This window comes from Ambystoma mexicanum, chromosome 4p (genome assembly GCF_040938575.1).
Source record: "Ambystoma mexicanum isolate Mex_15411 chromosome 4p, UKY_AmexF1_1, whole genome shotgun sequence".
Classification (NCBI taxonomy): domain Eukaryota; kingdom Metazoa; phylum Chordata; class Amphibia; order Caudata; family Ambystomatidae; genus Ambystoma; species Ambystoma mexicanum.
Genome location: NC_090927.1, coordinates 955,649,578 through 955,668,149, shown reverse-complemented (window position 1 = coordinate 955,668,149; position 18,572 = coordinate 955,649,578). Strand labels below are relative to the sequence as shown.

The following is an 18,572-nucleotide window of genomic DNA, read 5'->3' as shown; positions in this document are numbered from 1 at the left end:
ATTCTCATGTTGGGTTTCTCTGACACTTCCCCTTAAGTGCCAACACCCCTTTTGGTCCCCACCAGCCGGCCCGGTTTCTTCCCTACCTTTAGGGAACATCTCAGCAGGATCTGGTGTGTCCTGGGACTCGTTCTTGGGCTTCACGCTGCCTTTGGGTACTTCTTCCTTCGATCAGCGACTCTGCAGCTGCTGCTGGCTTTCTCCAGTGTTCTCACCCGCTCTGGACCACGCGGTCCCTCTGCTTTCTACGGTCTGACTGTTCTTCCAGTTACCGGATAGGTCCTTCCATGTCGGACATGATAGAGGCGCCTGTTTCCTGCTGACAGCGTCCTGGTCTGCAGCCCTTACTTCGCCCAGCACTGAACCGCCGCACGAACCTCAGCTTCTCCAGGGATTGCTTGACAAATTCCCTAGTCCATCTTCTGTTTTTATGTGGATGTTAGTAATGGCCCTTAGGAGAGAACTAGAATGCTCATATCTACTTTTACTAGTGATCTTCATAGTTACACACCTCCTCCTCGGCCACAACTTTGTTATGCAAGTCTTACTTGGGTAGTATGGGCTCTTCTTCGTCTCAGTGGACCTTGTGTCACTGGCCGTACAGAGGTACATCGGGTGTGCTGCACCGTAGGTGTAGGTTCAAGAGGGGTGATTGTGAGGGGGTCATATTGTGTCCTCCCTAGATGTCTGTTCCTATCCCCAGAGGGGGAGTCTCTCTCCATGAGATCCACCCCCAAGGGGACTATCAAGTAGCGGCCTCACCTCCCTGGCCTCATGGAAAGGGCTCACCTTGGGGAGAAGTGACAACATCTAATGATTCGTCAAACAGAGCAGCAAAGTATTTATGGCAGGGGCCTAGATTTTGTAATGTCTTTGAAGTTTGAGTCCTTGGTATTTATGACTTTTGTCCTGTCTCTCTTGGACAGTTCCCGGGTCTGTTAGATTTTCAGATAACACTTTATTTTTAAAGGTAACAAGATTCCTGGTTTCAAGAGTAGCATGCGAGATTGAAATCTCTGATTAGGCAACACAGATCCACTGGTCACGCTAAACCCCCATTATTTGTTCCTTATCTTGGGCCCACCATACACAGATGCAACCCATATAAACACTGGCTCAGAAATGATTGCAGGTCCAGCCTCCCCGTGACTAAATTGCAGAGACCGTCCACATGCCGTGAGAAAGCATGGGATCTGTTTTCACATCTCATTTTGAGGGAGGTAGCATGAGCAGAATACAGATGTCTGATTTGAGTTCTAGCTTCATTTAGTGTGGTCAAAGTCACAATTTCAGCTTTTAAATATACATTTTCCTGTTCCTCTTGATTTTACCTTTTCCATGAATATGGCAGTTTATCCATTGCACTGACCTATCAACTTCAATCAAAGGTCTACAACATTTTCCCATCTGTAGGTTTAATAACCATGACCCTGATTTCTGAAAAGGAAATAAACACATACAACGGTAGTACATCCAAATCCGTTTTTTTCTATGGGCCTCATTATGAGTTTGACGGTACAGTAACAACGGTACCGGTAAGCTTGCCGGTACCATTGTTACCGTACCGGCAAACTATGAGGTCAGCTCGCGGGTGCCTTTTTACCCACCAGGTGTGACCTGGCGGGCAGACCGGCACCCGCGAGCAGACGATGTCGGATGCACCGGCACCATTCATGAATGGTGCCGGTACATCCGGCCTCCCCATTCCCATTGAGTTCAATTGGACTCAAATGGGAATGGGGAGTACATTTTTATGGCGCCTGTGAATGGGCAATTATCGGGTCTGGCAGGAACGTAATTCCCCGGTAATTGCCCATTCCCGGGCGCCGGAAAAAAAATGATACTGGCGGCAGCCATGCCGGTTTTACCAGCATGGGTACCGCCAGTCTCTTAATGTGGCCCTATGTCATTTTATAGTTGCCATGATTGTTACTCGGCTTAAGCAGTTCTTCATTTTAATAAGGGTTGCAGGATATTTTTTTGTACTTGGGATGTTTATCTCGGGCCTGTTATATTTTGTTTAGTGAGGACTGCAACCCTTGCACATGTGTTTTTCAAATATGCACAGACCGCAGATTACATTTTTGTTTTTAAAATGATGCCTTGCTCTGCATCTTTTCTTTGAATAACATTTCCTACAGCATAGAGGAGATCAAAGTCCCAGCCCACCAGAAACGCACCCCAGAGTGCCACGGTTGGGCGACATTTCCTGGAGCAGAACAGCTTGCACTTCCTGTTGACACTGGAGGCAAACCGAGGGGTTACTCAAAGGACAACCATTACTACAAGAACCCCCTGGCATAACTATGACTCATGAGAGAATTAATCAAACCTACTCAGGCAAACCACCACCAAATTATCCTACCCAGTCAGATGCCAACAAGAAAATGCTGTTCTCCAAAGCCCAGAAACAAAGCTGCACCTGCACAAGGGCAGTGACTCTACACCACGTCTCTTGTTGAGGTAAAACATGGGGAACGTGTTGCCAATCAGAATCAAAACACTTTCTCCTGGATTGATGATTCAAGGCCAGTCTGATTGCTCACAGCTCTAGGAGGTTGATTGGTAACCTGGTCTCTGGCAAGGACCATATTCCGCTCACTCTGAAATGCCTTAGGTGATTGCCCAGTCTTTTAGGAAAGAATTGGTGATGATCGTAGCCTTTTGCCCGAGTTTCCAAAAAAGGTTTCCTTGCCTTAATTTTGTTCCTCTGAGTCCACCATGAAAGATCCTGTGTGACTCGATTTGAGACACACAGGAGGTTTGACATGCTGTTCCCAAATTGGAACCATTGGGAATGGAGGAACCATTGCAGAGACCACATCCTCAGCAAGGCTTGTGGCATCAGAAAAATGTAGGATGCCATCCATACCAGAAGCCGAAGAAAGCCTGAAGTTGACAGAACATCACAGTTCTGGAACTTGTTGAGCATCTAAAATGTTAGCGACCACTTCCCTGAGAGAATATCCAGGAATGATCCAATGACCTGTAGCTCCTGAGAAGGTGCCACACAAGACTTCAAGTTTACGGGGAAGCCCATGTTGTGAAGGAACTGGTGGGTGCGATGAAGATGGGATATTGCCTGCTCTGGAGAACAAGTCCTGATGAGCCAATCGTCCAGATAAACATTAACGTGAATCTTTTCCCTTCTAATATGGGTTGCCACCACCAACATTTACTTGTTGAAGATGCTTGGGCTGAGGTCAGACTTAAAGGCGGTACACACAACTGGTAATGCACATCTCACACCATCTATAACAAAACCAAGGTACTTTCTGTGCATTTGATAGATAGGCAGAAGAAAATAAGTGTCAGAAAGATCTAGTGACAACATCAAGTCCTGGAAATACAGTCTTTGAAGGATCTGGGCTAATGTCACTATCTTAAAGCTTCTTTTTCTTAAAAAAAGTTTGAGAAGCCTGAGGCAGGTTGAAGATGGAGTAACATCTCTGTCTTTTTGGCACCCAGAATATAGGGAGAATACCAACTCTTTCTTACTTCCTTTGAGGGAACCAGTTCTATGGCCCCTTTCAGAAGGAGGTCCACACTTTCCCCAGTAAAGAAGGGCTGGGGAAGGTATTCTCTTAAGCGGGGTTGGTCTGGGGGCTTCCTGAGGATTAGAAGGCCACAATTTGCAGCGCCCGCAAGTCCAAAGTAATAAGTGTCAGGGCGTTTTTGAGGTCACCATTATGGAGGGCACAGCAGAACTTTGGGATTGTGTATTTTGAGTTGAAACATCTTCGGGTGCCTCTTATGACTCATAAATGTGTCTTACCTATGTGGTTTGAGGACAAGTACTGCCTGAATCGAAGACTTCTGCTAAAGGATGAGCAGGTTGAGGGGAACATATGAGCAGATGCATGAATCTGCTGTACTGACAGCCCTAGGCACTTCACCATTGCTTTTGATGCCTTGAACTTTTCAAGGCATTTGTTAGCCTTTAATCCAAATATCTGCAGACCATCCAGTGAAAGGCATATCTAATAACTTGGCCTGAATGTTGAGAGCAAATCCCAATGTCATCATCCACAAGTGCTTTTGGAACACGGATGCTTTATCTATGCCACAGGCTACACAGCTCGCTGTCTCCAAGTCTGCCTGAAGGGCTTGGCAAGCCAATTCCTTGCCATCTTCTTCAGCTGAATTGAACACATCTCTTGCCACCTGCTCAGGCAGGTGGTCTGCTGACCTTCCAGAGAAGATGGATGTAATTCACTAAGCTACAGGATGCATTTTTGACTTGGCCTTCTTGTTCTTGTAGTCCGTTGTAGTGAAAGAAAGGTAGGCTAATTAATTCTCATTGTGGCTGCCTGCACTACCAAGCTCTCTGCAGAGGTGTGCTTCAATTAGTAAACTGGATTGGAAGACGCTTGCCCATATTTCTGTGCTAAATGCTTGCTCACTGAGGCCGTAGAGCAGGGATGTTGACACAATTCCAAAACTGGGCCAGCCAGCACAGGGTGGAAGGGCCAAATAGTTTATTTTGAAGGTCCTTTGTTGAAGATGTCAGTCTCAGCACACCATTGGGCAGGCCTGGACAGAGTTCCCAGAGCCTCAACCACTTTCTCCATTGTTTCGGAAGGCCACATTTGAGTGATTGTCTGGAGAAACCTCCTTCTGGCGAAGTATTAAGTCCACTGGCATCTCGGAGGTCAGTTAGCTCTGCAAGTAAAGTTCCATCATGAACAGTTCATCGGGGGCCCAATTTCGAGACACCAGCATTGGCTTGAGGCCAAGGGGTATACTATAAGGTCTCCTTCCTCATCATACATGTCTTGCATTGTCTGGAAGTAACATTCCCTTGAGGTAGGGGTGTAACAGTCTGTCATCAGAAAGTGGCAGGAAGCCTGCCCTGCATTGCATCAAGGTTGTTGAGGAAACGCCTTCTGAGACCACCATGCTCGATTTCAAAGGCAAGTTATCACAACTCACATACTTTTCCAGGATGGGATCCAAGCCTTCTGGTGTACAAATACCGCTCTTCTTCAGAACCCTGCCAGCCTCAAGCGGCCTTGTGGGACCTTCCTTTCCAGCCAGAGTTGAGGTAGAAGTGGCTTATTGCCAAGCTTTAAAAAAGAAAAATCAAGTTTTTTCTGTCTATATGCCTCTCATTCTTCAGTCGAAGAAGAGGGTGTGGGGCATTTCACCTTTTTGCTGATTAGTCTGAAGAATTTTCCTCACTCTCAACCTGATGGGATAAGTGACTTCTTATTGTCTTATGCCCCGAAGAAGACGAAGTGTGTCGCGAGCTCCTTCTGCAGTGAGACCCTCTTAAGAGTATTTTGTTGTGTGCTTGCTTATGATCCTCCTTCTCTGGATATGGTTCTTTCGAATATGTGGGATGTCCCCCCCAACCCCCTATCCTCCATCACTGAACGACTCCTGGGTTTGGGTTTCTCAAGACTTCACTGGAGGGTGACCTAGCCTCGTTTTAGCAGCTCACTCAGGAATAGCTTTGGGATTCATAGCTTGGCAAGAACCACCCTCAGACTCTGTGGTCGACCCCCAAAACTAAATGCAGGCATTATTAGGGTCGTAGAGGTGCAGTCTAATCCTGAGGACATCGAAGAACCCATCATGATAGAAATAGAAATGACACAGAGAAACATCTCTGAAGAGGAGTGTGTTCCTGTACAGTGTGCCGAATAAAGGAACTGAGGTCATGGGGGATGGTGTGCTAGATATATAGGCTTGAATGCCATCACTATCGGAACCAAGGATTGGACAATTGAGGAGGATGAGCACTGAGGCACACCTCACTCCATGCTTGTAAGAAAGGATCCTGGTACTAGCTGTTGCTGCCTATGATGTAACTAAATCTACGGGATGATGTAATTCATAAAAAATTACTCATATTTCAAATCCATCAAACATATTTCAAATCCACTGTCTCTAACAAACATTTCAGTGAGTATTATGGCTCACCTGGGGTTCATGACAAGTCGTCTGAAGAAATATGTCCAGGTGATGTAATCCATGGCATCTTGCTTTGAAGATATAGTACCAGCAGCTATTTCAGCATTCAAGTGATCTGCGAGCACCTCCAGCAAGCTGGGAAAAAAGAACAAAGAAAGTCAGGAATACAGCAAGAGATTTTGAATTTGCAAAACAGCCTGGTATGTTTAAATAAGGCAATACAAATAAAGCAATACCATCTGCTGTATTATAACCTGAACTCTCAACACACATGGTTTTGGCAGGTGCCACCAACCATGGAATTGGTCCACTCATCCGCCAAGACCCTAATCCAGCTATACCCTTCAAAGGGCTTTCAGCCGCCCAAAACAAAATCAACTATTGTCATCTGCCCTGGTGATGCAAAAGGTTGAGCTGTATGTCATTATTATCAATTAAGATGGGTTTCCAACGTTTCAATTATGTGTTACGAGGGTTCTTGTTTTCCTCATTAATGTCGTCATGCTGGCTCACAAAGTCCTCCAAAGACGAAATAAACTTCTTTATCAAAAAGATAACCACACTACCAAAGTGTCCCAGCTACTTGCACATCAAAAAAGCAGCTCATGACCTCTCACTGAAACCTGAATCTTGGGCTGTGTGTTTTCTGTTGCAGTGCTAAGGATGTACAGTCTACCATTTATCCTTGTTTAACCAGTGTGACATGCATCACAACTTATTAAATGTACACCTTGCTGTTATCACAACATAACAGAAACGAAGGCCAGTGCTTTGCAATAGGAAACCAGGTATTAATGTTATACTTGTTTAACCCCACTGACTGTGCTGATGATATGTTGCAAAGAAAGAAATACGTTACTTACCTGTAACTCCTGTTCTCCAGCATCGGTATATTTCATACATTCACATGCTTTGTTAATATTCCCAGTCATAAGGCTGGAAATCCTCAGTAATAGAAAAGCAGTTTATGTTGAAAACAAAATGTAAAACTGATGTCACTTTAGTGCTCTATCAGAGCCATTTTGGGTCATAGTAACCAAAGCCAATTGACAGGTCTCCCTTAGCTCCACACCTGGAAGACATCTTCAGATTTATGCAAGCGCACAATAACGTGGCAATATGAGCCAGGCACAGCCATAAGAGGGGCAGGTCGGAGGGTTGCATGTGAATCTATGAAAGATACCAATGTTGGAGAAGAGGAGTTACTGGTAAGTAACATATTTCTTCTGCAGGGCTCTTTCATAGATTCATATGCTGTTTGAATAGGTTATAAATCAGTACATAACCAATACCAATAACAGGCAGAGGTAAAGCACACCTGAAGGAAACACTCACCTCAGAAAAACACTCACCTCACATGAACAGGGTGCATAGCACCGCCTGGATTCCTCTGTGGAATCCCTGTAAACGCAGTAAAACCTTGTCGAAGTATGCACTGATCTCCATGTGGCAGCCCTGTACATGCCCAGCAGGGTAACACCAGAAAAGAAAGCTGTGGTAGTAGCCACAGTCCTGGGCCTGCCCGGAAGAGGCCTGTTAGCCAGTTGATGACAGTAGGAAATGCAAGAGTACAGCAAACGAGCAATGAAGCCTTTGCTCATGCCAGCTGGACCAAAGGTCACAAACAGTTGTGAAGAATTGTAAAAGCCTTTAATGTGGGAAACGCCAAACTTTAGAGCTCATACCCGTACAAGGAGTGCAATAAAACACACAGCACCACTGGTTCGTTTAGGTGGAATGCAGAGGGAAACTTGGGCATGAAAGTTGGGTTAGTGTAAAGGAACAACTTGGATCTGTGGAAAGTGAAGTAGGGCAGCCTGCACGAGAGAGCCTGGATTTGCCCACCTGTATTTCAGAGTTGATGGTAACCAACAGTGCAGTCTCGAAAAAAGAAGGTCCAATAAGTTTGGAGAGGACTATGTACAACTCCTACGCTGGTGTAGGTGCATTGACAGGAGGGAAAGTGCAAAACATGCTTTTAAGCAATTCCTTGACGAGTATGTCCAACCACAGAGAAGGCGTTCCAGGTGAATGCGTAAACCAGGAGATGGCTGCCAGGTGTACCGTAATGGAAGAATGGGCCACACCGGCCAACGCCAAAGACAAAAAGTAGGGCAAGATGTCCTGAGCTTGCACATGGAAGAGATCGAAACCACAACGAGAACAGCAAGTGGAGAAGTGCTTCCACCTGCTCTTATAGCAGGAAACTGTGGAGGCCAGAACCTCACAACAGTCTGGTGGCTTAGGTATTCTTCCAAACGCTTATAAAGCACGAGCCGGACCATTTGATTGAGAGAGGCTATCTCCAGGTCGTGGTCTAGCATTCTTTCCCGTTCCCTGGACAGAAGGTTGACCAGAGGTGGTAGCTTGATGAGAGGCACCAGCGAGAGGCTGAGGAGATCCGAGAACCAATAACGCCTCGGCCCAGATGGGGTCACCAACATCAATTTGCATTGTTGCCGTCGGAACATGCTGATCACTCTAGAGACAAGAGTAATTGGGGGGAACGCGTTCAGGAACATGCCTTCCTACAGGAACATGAAGGTGTCCCTTAGGCTTCTTCCGTGATGGAATCTTCTGGCAAAGGCCCCACATTTATTGTTCTCCCGGGTTGTGAGTAGATCGACATATGGTTCTGAGATTCCGTTGACAGACAGAGAACCGGGCGCCTCCCTGCTTGGGGATGAGGACATCTTGGTCGTGTGGTTGGTGAACACAAGGACCACCTGGCCCTGGAGCTGCAGTAGAAAGGACTTCAGCGCCTATAACACAGCCCGCAATTCTAGGACATTGATGTACAATGTTTTTTCCTCTGGCAACCAGAGACCCCTGGCATGGAGATGACCTGTGTCGGCTCCCCAGCCCTTCAAAGATGAGTTGGTTGTGACCGAGGCCTGGTGGTCCAGCAGATGAAAGGGTAGTCCCTGGGTGAGATTGGGGCAAAGCATCCACTAGCCAACAACATCGCAAAAGGTGTTGTTAACAGAATCTTGTCTTCCCATGCAGCAGAGACCTGTTTCCCTCACGCATCGAGGAACTCCTGGAGAGGCAGCATTCAAGGCAATTTGTAATTTTTTGTGTATATATGTATTAGTATATGATAATAAGCTTTATCTAACTGTAACATTCATATGAGGCACACATGGTGTTTTGCACTTTTTATGAATAGTATACATTAGGTGTATTTTCCAATCATTAATTAGTTTACAATAAATTGAAATATTGTTGATTCAGGTTTTCACCTTTGGGTGTTGCATCGGAAAATGTAAGGAAATGTACATATATTGCCATTTTCCATTTCTTATCCCAATAATCATTGATTGTGGCACGCTCTTGTTGTACTCTGAGGTCGCATTCGAAGCATGCAGTGCTGGATCAATGGGAATCGGAGACTTAAACATGTGGACTGATGCCGACGTTTTCTGCGATAGCCGTAAAGTTTCCGCTAGCATGTCCTTCACTGTGTACTCTGAAGGGGTAGGGTTGCAGAACAGCATCGCCAGCAGAGCTCCTAAGAATAAAGAGTGTTGCGAGGAAGTCAAGGAAGATTTGGCAAAGTTGATGGAGAACCCAAGCGATGTTAAGCAATGGATTGTGGCCTATGTGTGTAGATGAGTCAGTGGAAGAGCGTCCGCCGAAACCAGCCAAACGTTGAGGCACAGGTAGACGTGCACCCACGACCGACATAGATGAGCAGCCACCAGAGCCAGACACTTTGTGAATACCGTGAGGGGTCAGAAATGGAAGGCGGACAACTTGATAAAGGTTTTTCACAAGAAGCTATTTTATTAACTCGAATGGTGTGACAAACGCCCCGCTTTCCCTAACCGAACGTGGGTTTCCCTGCCTATTAAACTAACACTGAAGGAAAACACTCTAATAAAAGGAATCTGTCCCCCACATTTATATATACATTAATCCCATAAAGGTAGGATATGCCATTTCAGTTTTAACAGAAATAGGAGTTATACTCAACATGATCCTGGTAACTACGAATCCTTACAACCTGGGTCGGCTCCCCTTCACCAAGTTCAAAGCAGGATTTCCAATCAAAGCTCAAAATAAGAAAAGTTATGTTTTGTAGCCAAGTCTGCTCATAAAGTTCTCCTTACTCCAAAAGTGTTTCACTTCGTATTGAACAATGTTTTCCACAAAATGAAAAGAAAAATCTTTATCTTCACTCTGATCATCAATATCTCAATATCACTTCTCCTTATTTGGTATACTCTCCTGGCAGGATACAAACTCCTAACAATACTACAAGTGCTCTGTGGTGAGGCTTGCTTCACACTGTAGAGGAGGAGCCAAATGCCTCTATCGGAAATCCCTATAAGTTGGAAGCCTGAAATTGCAACATGCTCGACGCCAATATTGGTCCCTATACCGTGAACAATCCTTGAACCGAAGTATCCATTGCGAAAGCCCTATATGATGTACCCGCAGAGAAATGACAGTCTCTTAAAGGAGGTTCCGTAAGAAGTGTGAAGATGAATGAAAGAGAAGACTAGTGACGTCACTTGAACCAGAAATTACGCACCCAGAAGAGATGCCAATGAAGAAGGTGAAAAGACCTTATAGAATCTGACGACGAAGTAAAGAGTTGAGTAACATTTCACGTGCGGTAATAAAGATTGCACGTGCTGAGAGCACTGAAGAAAATGCAAGCCGTTTTATAATTGTACAGATGCTGTAACGCAAGTAGACTAAGTAATCATAAGGCTGGCTATACGTAGTGAATAGACTACAAGCGGTGCCGTCTATATATATATATATATATATATATATATATATATATATAATCTGGATGTTCCACGTCGTGTTTTATGCAAACTAGGACCCCATGAATAGAAGGGCTGAAAGTGTGGCGCAGTATAGGAAACAGCTGACGATGAGGGAAGATTTGAGAAAGCTTGTCTGGCCTGGTGTCAAGGGTTGGGGCAGCCAAGAAACTGGTTATCTATTCGAGAAGATACAATGAACGTGAGAAGCGAGGTGAGCTCCTGTTGAGGTGTAATGAAAAACAACTAGAAGTGCAAGGTTTTATTTATTTAACATTGTTAAATACGAAAGAAAGAGCTCAAACACAATCTCCTGTCACATGGTCGAGATGAAAATCGACTTTGGGCAAGCTACACCGAGACTTGAAGATAAGACCATTCTCACACTTCCTTCTATTCTCAGGCACAGTGATACTCTGTAAGGCCGACTTCAAAGACAATTCTAATGGCAGACAGCAGGAGTGATGATGGATGTTGGGCTAATTGGGGGGGGAGGTATGACCAAGCCAAAACCTCCAGCACCTGGGGCACCAGCTTGCATGCTGCTAGCGAGAGGAATATTCCAGAAGGCTGCAAGCGTGCCAATCAATAATAGAGGGCCACATAGCAAAGATCCCTATGGTTTGAGACCCAAAGAAATTTGTATTTTATGACACTGAAGATGACTTGCACTAGGGGTGGGCATAGCTGTCCACCTGACTTTAGTGACCCAATCACAATTCTATCCCCCCAAAGAAAGTATACCTAGATGTTCCCTGTAGACCAACCACAATCTAACTTAGGTTTTCTTATTTTGCCACATAGTATGATGTCAATGATGACAAGTTTTTACTATATATCTCTGTTTTTTCATGTAAACCGTTGAGACTTATGCGAACGTCCGTTGATGTCCGTTATACTCCCTGTTTTAGATAATTGTTAATAAAACAGCTAACGATTTTCCAACTTCCTGATTCGGTCTTATTGTTGGTGTAAGAGTAAAATCTGCATCCCCATCCATCGCATAAAGCCTCGTTTAAAGGGCCTACGAGTTCAACACTTTTTTAGAAAAGTCTTTGACTTTCAACAACATAGAGATTTGCAAATTCTGTGAGAATTCAATACACATTGGTGCTATTTGTTCCACTGATTTATTTGCCACATGCAATGCAGGTTATGTTGCTCTCCTCCTTGATACCTTTTACAAGGGGGCTTCTCTCCTGCCATTCTTGATTTCTCAATTTCACACCTAACAACTTCTGACAATGTTATAACACTTGCTTTTCTTTGACCTAGGTGTATTGCTCAATTATTGCCTCACTTTGGGAATAATGGTTACAACCTTTCTGCAATATTGTTCTCTTGTTACTTTGCCAATGCGGGCTATATGTTTTCTGAAGTTTTGCTCCCTCTTTTCTTTGGCAATGGTGGTTATAGTTCTTCAGTATTGCCTCCTCTTTACTTTGTCAATGCAGGTTTTATTCTTGCTTCAATATTACCCCCTCTGTGTCTTGGCAATAATAGTTATAACCTTTCTTTTCTGACTTTCTTGCATCAGTTTGGTATTCAAAACACTTGTTATTGGTCAAAGTTCGAGTACCTAATACAGACCAACTCACCGGTCCCTCTACACGCGTCCACTCGAACCCCTGCTTCTTCTGTTGATTCATAAACATTGCGCCGCTTGGGAAAGGAGCCTGTCTTGCTTCTCCTGTACTCCGGTTCTCGCCAGCCACTGGGACCAGGCACAGAATACAGAGCGCTCTCTCGCATGGGACAGCTTGCCAAACACTGCTTCCCGCTGCGCAAACTCTGCACTTCCAGTTTTCAACTTCGAAGACCCTCTCAGGACCGACATCTGCTTCAAAGACAGTGGCAGCTTTGGCGTCTTTGTTTCTTTGCTCCTGCTGCTGCGACTGGGGACTTCAGCTACTGCTCCACCTGCTTGTTATAACTACCTGCGCCTGAGAGGGCTTTAAATATTAAAATGTCCCGCTCAGGTGTGGGCCATCAGAACCACTAGACTACATACTGCATTTTCATGCCTCTCAGCCCCTCAGTTCCTCTTCCTCCTCCCAGTATTTAAGGCATTGTGGGACTTGAAATTCCCAATGTTTTTTATTTTATTTATTTTATTGGTCATTTGCATGGCGCCTAAACACGGGTGTTTCCAGGGGCCACAAGACTAGATGAGGGGGTGATGGGTGACATGGGAATGAAAAAGTAGAACAAACACGGTTATATTGGCCTTGTGACAATCCTACCGTGCAAGTGCATGACAAGGTGGTGAGTGCAAGGGGAGGGGATTGAGGGGGAAGTGCAAGACTCGGGAACCCCCATGGGTGGGGGCAGGCAAGTGCTGGGTGGGCCAAAGGGGCAAGTGCACAGGGGAAAGGGGAGGATGGATGCTGTGGACAGGGAAGCCAAAGATTGTCTAGTCTGGAGAAGGAAGCCAGAGGGCAAGTGCTGGCACATGATGCTCGGGGGACTGGTAGGGAGTGGTCTGGCCCCTTTATGACTCTGAAGGGGCCAGGCCCCAGTCACAGCGGCAGATGCAGAGTTAGAAAAGGGAGGTCGGTGGAGAAGAGGAGAAAAGGAAAGTCTTGAGAAGTTTCTGGAACTTAAGAAGATCCGGCTCAAGTCTGAGGGGGTGGAGAGGCCGTTCCAGAGGGAGGAGCCAGGCAAGGAAAGGTATCTACCTCCCACACTCTGCTTGAAGAAACATTTGATCTGCAGAGAGTTGGAGCCAGAAGACAGAATGACTCTGGCTGGGTGGTATTTAGGGAGGGAAAGCTGGATGTAAAGAGGTCCCAGACAGCCCTGTGGATGTTGCAAATGGTCTTGAATTTGATCCTTGTGGTCACCGGGAGCCAGTGGAGAAATTTTAGGGCTGGAGAGATGGGGTTCCTGGGCTTGAGGCCAAGGATAAGTCTTGCAGTCCTATTCTGGATTAATTGAAGGGGGCGAAAGGAGGAAAGAGGGAGTTTGAGGTAGAGGCTGTTGCAGTAGTGTAGCCTAGAGAAAGCTCTGGAGACGTTGAGTTTCTGGGGGAAGGTGATTAAAGGTAGAATGCCCCTGAGGAGATGCAACTGAAAATTGGGCTTCTTGGCAAGGTCCAAGGTGTTTGGAGGGAGAGAGGAGTCAAAGATGATACCAAGGTTTTTTGCCTCACAAGTGGGTGAGGGGAGAGGACCAAGATGTCTGGCCAGAGAGTTGGGTGGGCGCGGGGGCAAGGAGAAGGCGTCCCAATGAGAAGGATCTTTGTCTTACTGGCATTAAAGCAGAGATCATTGGCAGGGCACCATGCCTGCAAAGCAGTCGGGCATGAGGGAGGAGGAGGTAGGGCAAGGCACCCTACGAGAGTTGTGTGTTGTCTGTGTAACACTGGACATGAGGGGAGAAGGTGGAGATCAGGTGGGCTAGAGGGGCCAGGTAAATGTTGAAGAGGCATGGCGATAGGATAGATCCCTGGGGGACGCTACAGATGGAGAGTTAGGTGGAGGAGGGAAAAGAACCTATTTGCAGGTCTGTTTGAAAGGTTATTTTTTATATCAAAGATGTCCATTTTGCAATAGGCCATCAAAACTGTGTGGTCTCTAAGGAAGTTAGACGGTTCTACCAACTCTCCAGACCCGAGTCCCCTCTCGTGTGATCCTCCCGCAGATTACTACCCCGAGGGTCAGGATCAGGAAGCGTCTGCCTTTCCATGGCCACATGAGAAGGGTCCCAGGTGAGGGTTCTTCAGAGAATCACCTCAGATTCATCACAAAACTATCAGAGCCGAGCAGAGGCGGAAGGGCAAGGCCTTGAACTGAAAATGCTGCCCTGTGACCATGCATCGTAGGTATCTTCGGTGCTGGAGTTGGATTGGGATGTGAAAGTACTCATCTTCTAGGTCTAAGGAAGATAGGAAATCCCCTTTCTGCAGCATCATCATAATATGCTGGAGGGTGACCATATTGAAGGTTTGAGCTGTGAGAAACAAAGAGGCGTCTCACCTACTAGTCCCCAGGGATCTCTCTCTCAGGTGGCCAGGGCACGTCCATCGCCTTTGGTTCCAGACCCTAGTGGTGGACCAGTGCAGGAGGATCACCTGGGTGAGTGGTCTTCGGGGAGTTGGGGTGAGGCAGCCGATGGCGAGACGCGGTATTCCCCTGTTTTTTTTGTACACCTAATCCATCTTATTTTTTTGTATTCTCTGATGTCCCAACCCTCCCACCCCCTTTCTACACAAACACTGGGCCGAGGAAGAGCGCGACAGAGTAACAACACTAACTCAAATGTGCCACTAATTGGGTCAGGCAAAGTCAGGCACTTTAAGTGCATACATCTGATACCAATTAGCTCTCCTCACCTGGATAAAAGGCGGAACATAGAGATACACTCTGAGCAAGGTGGAACATGAATGAGAGTAGAAGCTCTGGTGTGAATGTGTACCTACTGGAGCAGAGCGACGGATCAAGGGACGAGAGCAGCGTGTCGAGAACCCCAGGAGTTCCCTACAGGAGGTCATTGCCTCCAAAAGGCCACGAAAGACACGTGGAGAAGGCCAAATCCCAAAGCAGAAGGCCGCATTGTGTTTCAAGGACCCCAGCGACCCTCCCGGGTGAACGACAAGAGTTGGTAAGACGAGGCCAAGCCTGTAGTACTAACCTTGACTCATGAAGTGGAAAACTGTAAAGACAAGAAAGAAACGCACACAGTCGGTGAGTTGCCCGCGACCTGAGAGACCAGTCTGTGTTAAGGAAAGATTGAAGTTGCAACACTATATCGCAAGTGAAGGCTGCTTACGTGTGGGTGAGACACGAAGAAAGGCAGAGCTGTGAATGAACTTAGGATAGCTTTGAAACCAGCAATACTGAGTAACAGAGTGGTCAAGCGAAAGGAAGTAGCCCACACGAAAGAAGTCTCTTGTGAAAGGTGAATTGTTTGTAGTGATAAAGTGAATGAATTATAAATGCGAAGTGAAATAAATTAACCCAGAGAGAAGGGGAGAGTAAAAAGCAGAATGATGAACTTTGAGTCGAAGTGGTCCTGCGGAGGTCTGTAGAGAAAGCCATGCACATTCGAAAGTCTTCGACATCCGGAAACGGTCTGAGCCGGACTGAGGGAGACTCGAAGTGTAATACGTTTGTGGAAGGATGCCCATGCAAGTATTGTTGAACTTTTGTTGTGAAAGATCTGAGCCCTACAGAGGGGCACCAGCGTGAACCTTTTGTTGAACGTTGTTTGGAAGACTGGAAGGAGAGACATTAACGTTGAAGGCCAGGCAGGCTTCAATCAACGTTTTGAACTGTTTTTCTGTTAATAACCCGAGCCAGAGTGTGTCATCCTGCCTACGGAGACCCCCTTACTCTGTGCTGTCCAACGTGGGGAGGAGAGCTGATTCAGCCACATTTATTTATATTTGAACACTTATTTTCCTTTACATACATACCTCCTTTATACACTTTTTGTGCAAGAGATAGGGCAGGTATTAGGTTTTGTTAGCATCGGCCATAGTGATTTGACGGATTCAACTAGGACTGTTTTATTTATTATATGATGGTCGAGACTACTCCCATCCTAGTTATAGGGCAAAGTAGGAGTTTTTCCAAACCCAAAAACTTTAATAAAGGTTTTACAGATTGTACCTTTTGTGCCATGCCTTCCCTACAGAGCCCACAGGAACTTGTTGAGAAGGTGTAGGTCAAGAATGGGTCTCTAACTCCCCGATTTTTTCTTTACAAGGAATTATCTCAACTACACTCCTTGACGTTTGATGGCAGGGAATGCACTCCATCGCCCCCTTTGTAGAGGAACGATTGAACTTCTTGCAGGAGGAACACCCAAGTACTTCTGCAGCTTTAGCAAGGGTGGAATGGCAGGTGCCCGATGAGTTCTAGCGTGTGGCCCTACTTGATCAGTGACAACACCCATTTGTCCGTGGTGATATAATGCCACTGATGAACTTTGAAAGTCGGACTCCCACTGGGGTGTGAAAGTAAAGGGGCGAGGGCGGAGCTTGGTCAGGCCTACTTTGACAATTTGCCCCTGGTGTGCGAGGAGCCTGAATGGCACCGATTTTCCCTGTAGGCCGATACTTCCCCTTGAAGCTCTGAGATGCGGGGTAGGTGCTGGGCCGTTAGGACTGGAACCATTATGAAGGCATGTAATCATGGGAAGTCCTTGAAAAGCATGTCTTCCCAGACCGCAATGACTGGTGCCTCTGCTGCAGCGTGCCCATCGAGCAGGTGATGTGTGTTTTGATGGCTTGAAATGTGTCATCCACCTTGCTGAACTGGTCTTCCCAGTCAAAGGGCATGTCCAACACCCTCAGTTGCACTTCTGGATAAAAGTTAGTGGCATTGAGGCAACCTTGACGGCGTAGGACAGCACTGTTTCCCATCTGCCGGAAGCCAGTGGCTGCAATATCCACTGCCACTGAAATTGAGTGATCAGAGGTGGCCTTCTCTTTGCAAAGCAGGGCAAATGCTTCATGCATCTAGTTATCCGGTAGGAAATCCAAGATTTGGCCCATCTTGAACCGGAGGGCCCTGTTGTATCGGGACAGGATAGCCATTGCATTAGCTTGATGGTAGTTGAGGCCATGAAGCTGATCATCTTCTTGAAGGAGTCTTAGTTGTTTTCCTTCCTTGCGTGTCACTGAACATGGTGTGGAAGGATTTGCATAATGTTTCGGAGCTGCCGTTGACACTACCGAGTCTGGACTGGGTTGTGTTTACAGACACTTAGATGCTGAATCAGGAGCATTGCCCTTTTTCTCAAATCTGTCCTTTTTTAGAGGGGAAGAAGAATGATTTATCATGGTCAGACGACCATCTTCCCAGATGTCCTACAGATCAGGTATATTAATCACAGACCTTCTTGATTGTTCCCATCGTTGGTACAAGAAGCCTGCCTTCTTTTGCTCTACTGGGACAAGATCAAACAACTTAGCCACCCTGGAGATAAGGGAATGGAAAGAGCAGATTTCATCATGAGGAGAGTTATGAAGAGGAGTGCGCTCTGGTTTGTCGCCCCCTTGTATGACATTATCAAACTCATCCAAGGTATTAGTGTGGGTAGACATCACCTTGGGAGACATCATCCTCTGTATCCATAAGTGTCCTAAGAGGAGTAAGAACAGATGTGCGTGCCCGTGAAGGGTTAGCAGCCGGTGGTGGAGGAGCAGGCAACAGAAGCTCCTGGCGTGGAGTCACAGAAGGGGCAGGAAGCCTATGCTGCAACTCACACACCATAGTGTGAAGACTGGATAGGATCTCCAAAGAGAGGTTGCTGGACTCTGGCTCCAGTTGAGTGGGAGCTGGCCTCAGAGATGGCCCAGCAGGAGCAGAGAGCACCCATCGGGGTGGCATATTTATACAAACTAAGAAATTCCACTTGAGTGTTGTCAACGTGGGTGTCGTTGGCAATGCCACCCCCTTCTCAAAACTCTGCCTGTCAGGAATATATCCCCAGTTGAAAGTACGTCAGGTTCAGGAACAGCAGGAGGGACATGCGTGGCCAGCGTAAAAAGTGGATGGGTACACATAGGCCTTGGCAGTGCCAAAAGCACAGAAGCAGAATCTCCAGCCGGAGAGACTTGCTGAGTTGTCGACAAGGAGGGATGGACCTTTGTCATAGATGAGGTGGTTGTAGTGGTGACAGACGTCAAATGAGTTTGGTGCTCTATAGCCATCGTCGACAAAGCGGCTGTCAGAATTGCTGTCGACGGGATTGTTGATGAAGTCTGTTTGTGAGTCATCGATGGGGTCATAGATGAAGATCTCGTCGAACGGCCAGGTGTGGACCAGTGCTTCTTGCCAGATGATGAGAGCTGATCAACAGAAGATGCCGATCAGTGTTTTGAAGCTGAAGATGACCAGTCTTCGTGGACAAAATCGATGCTGATGGGAC

General features: G+C 46.4%; 1 protein-coding gene across 2 annotated transcripts in view; it reads right to left on the bottom strand.

Annotated features, from left to right (window-relative positions):
- ASCC3 (activating signal cointegrator 1 complex subunit 3) overlaps positions 1-18,572 on the bottom strand; it is a 2,962,611-nt gene that overhangs the window by 503,178 nt on the left and 2,440,861 nt on the right. For both annotated transcript variants that reach the window (XM_069606524.1, XM_069606525.1), the window contains exon 35: positions 5,926-6,051. In XM_069606524.1, the coding sequence (XP_069462625.1) occupies positions 5,926-6,051 (126 nt within the window). The remainder of the gene's footprint in view (positions 1-5,925; positions 6,052-18,572) is intronic.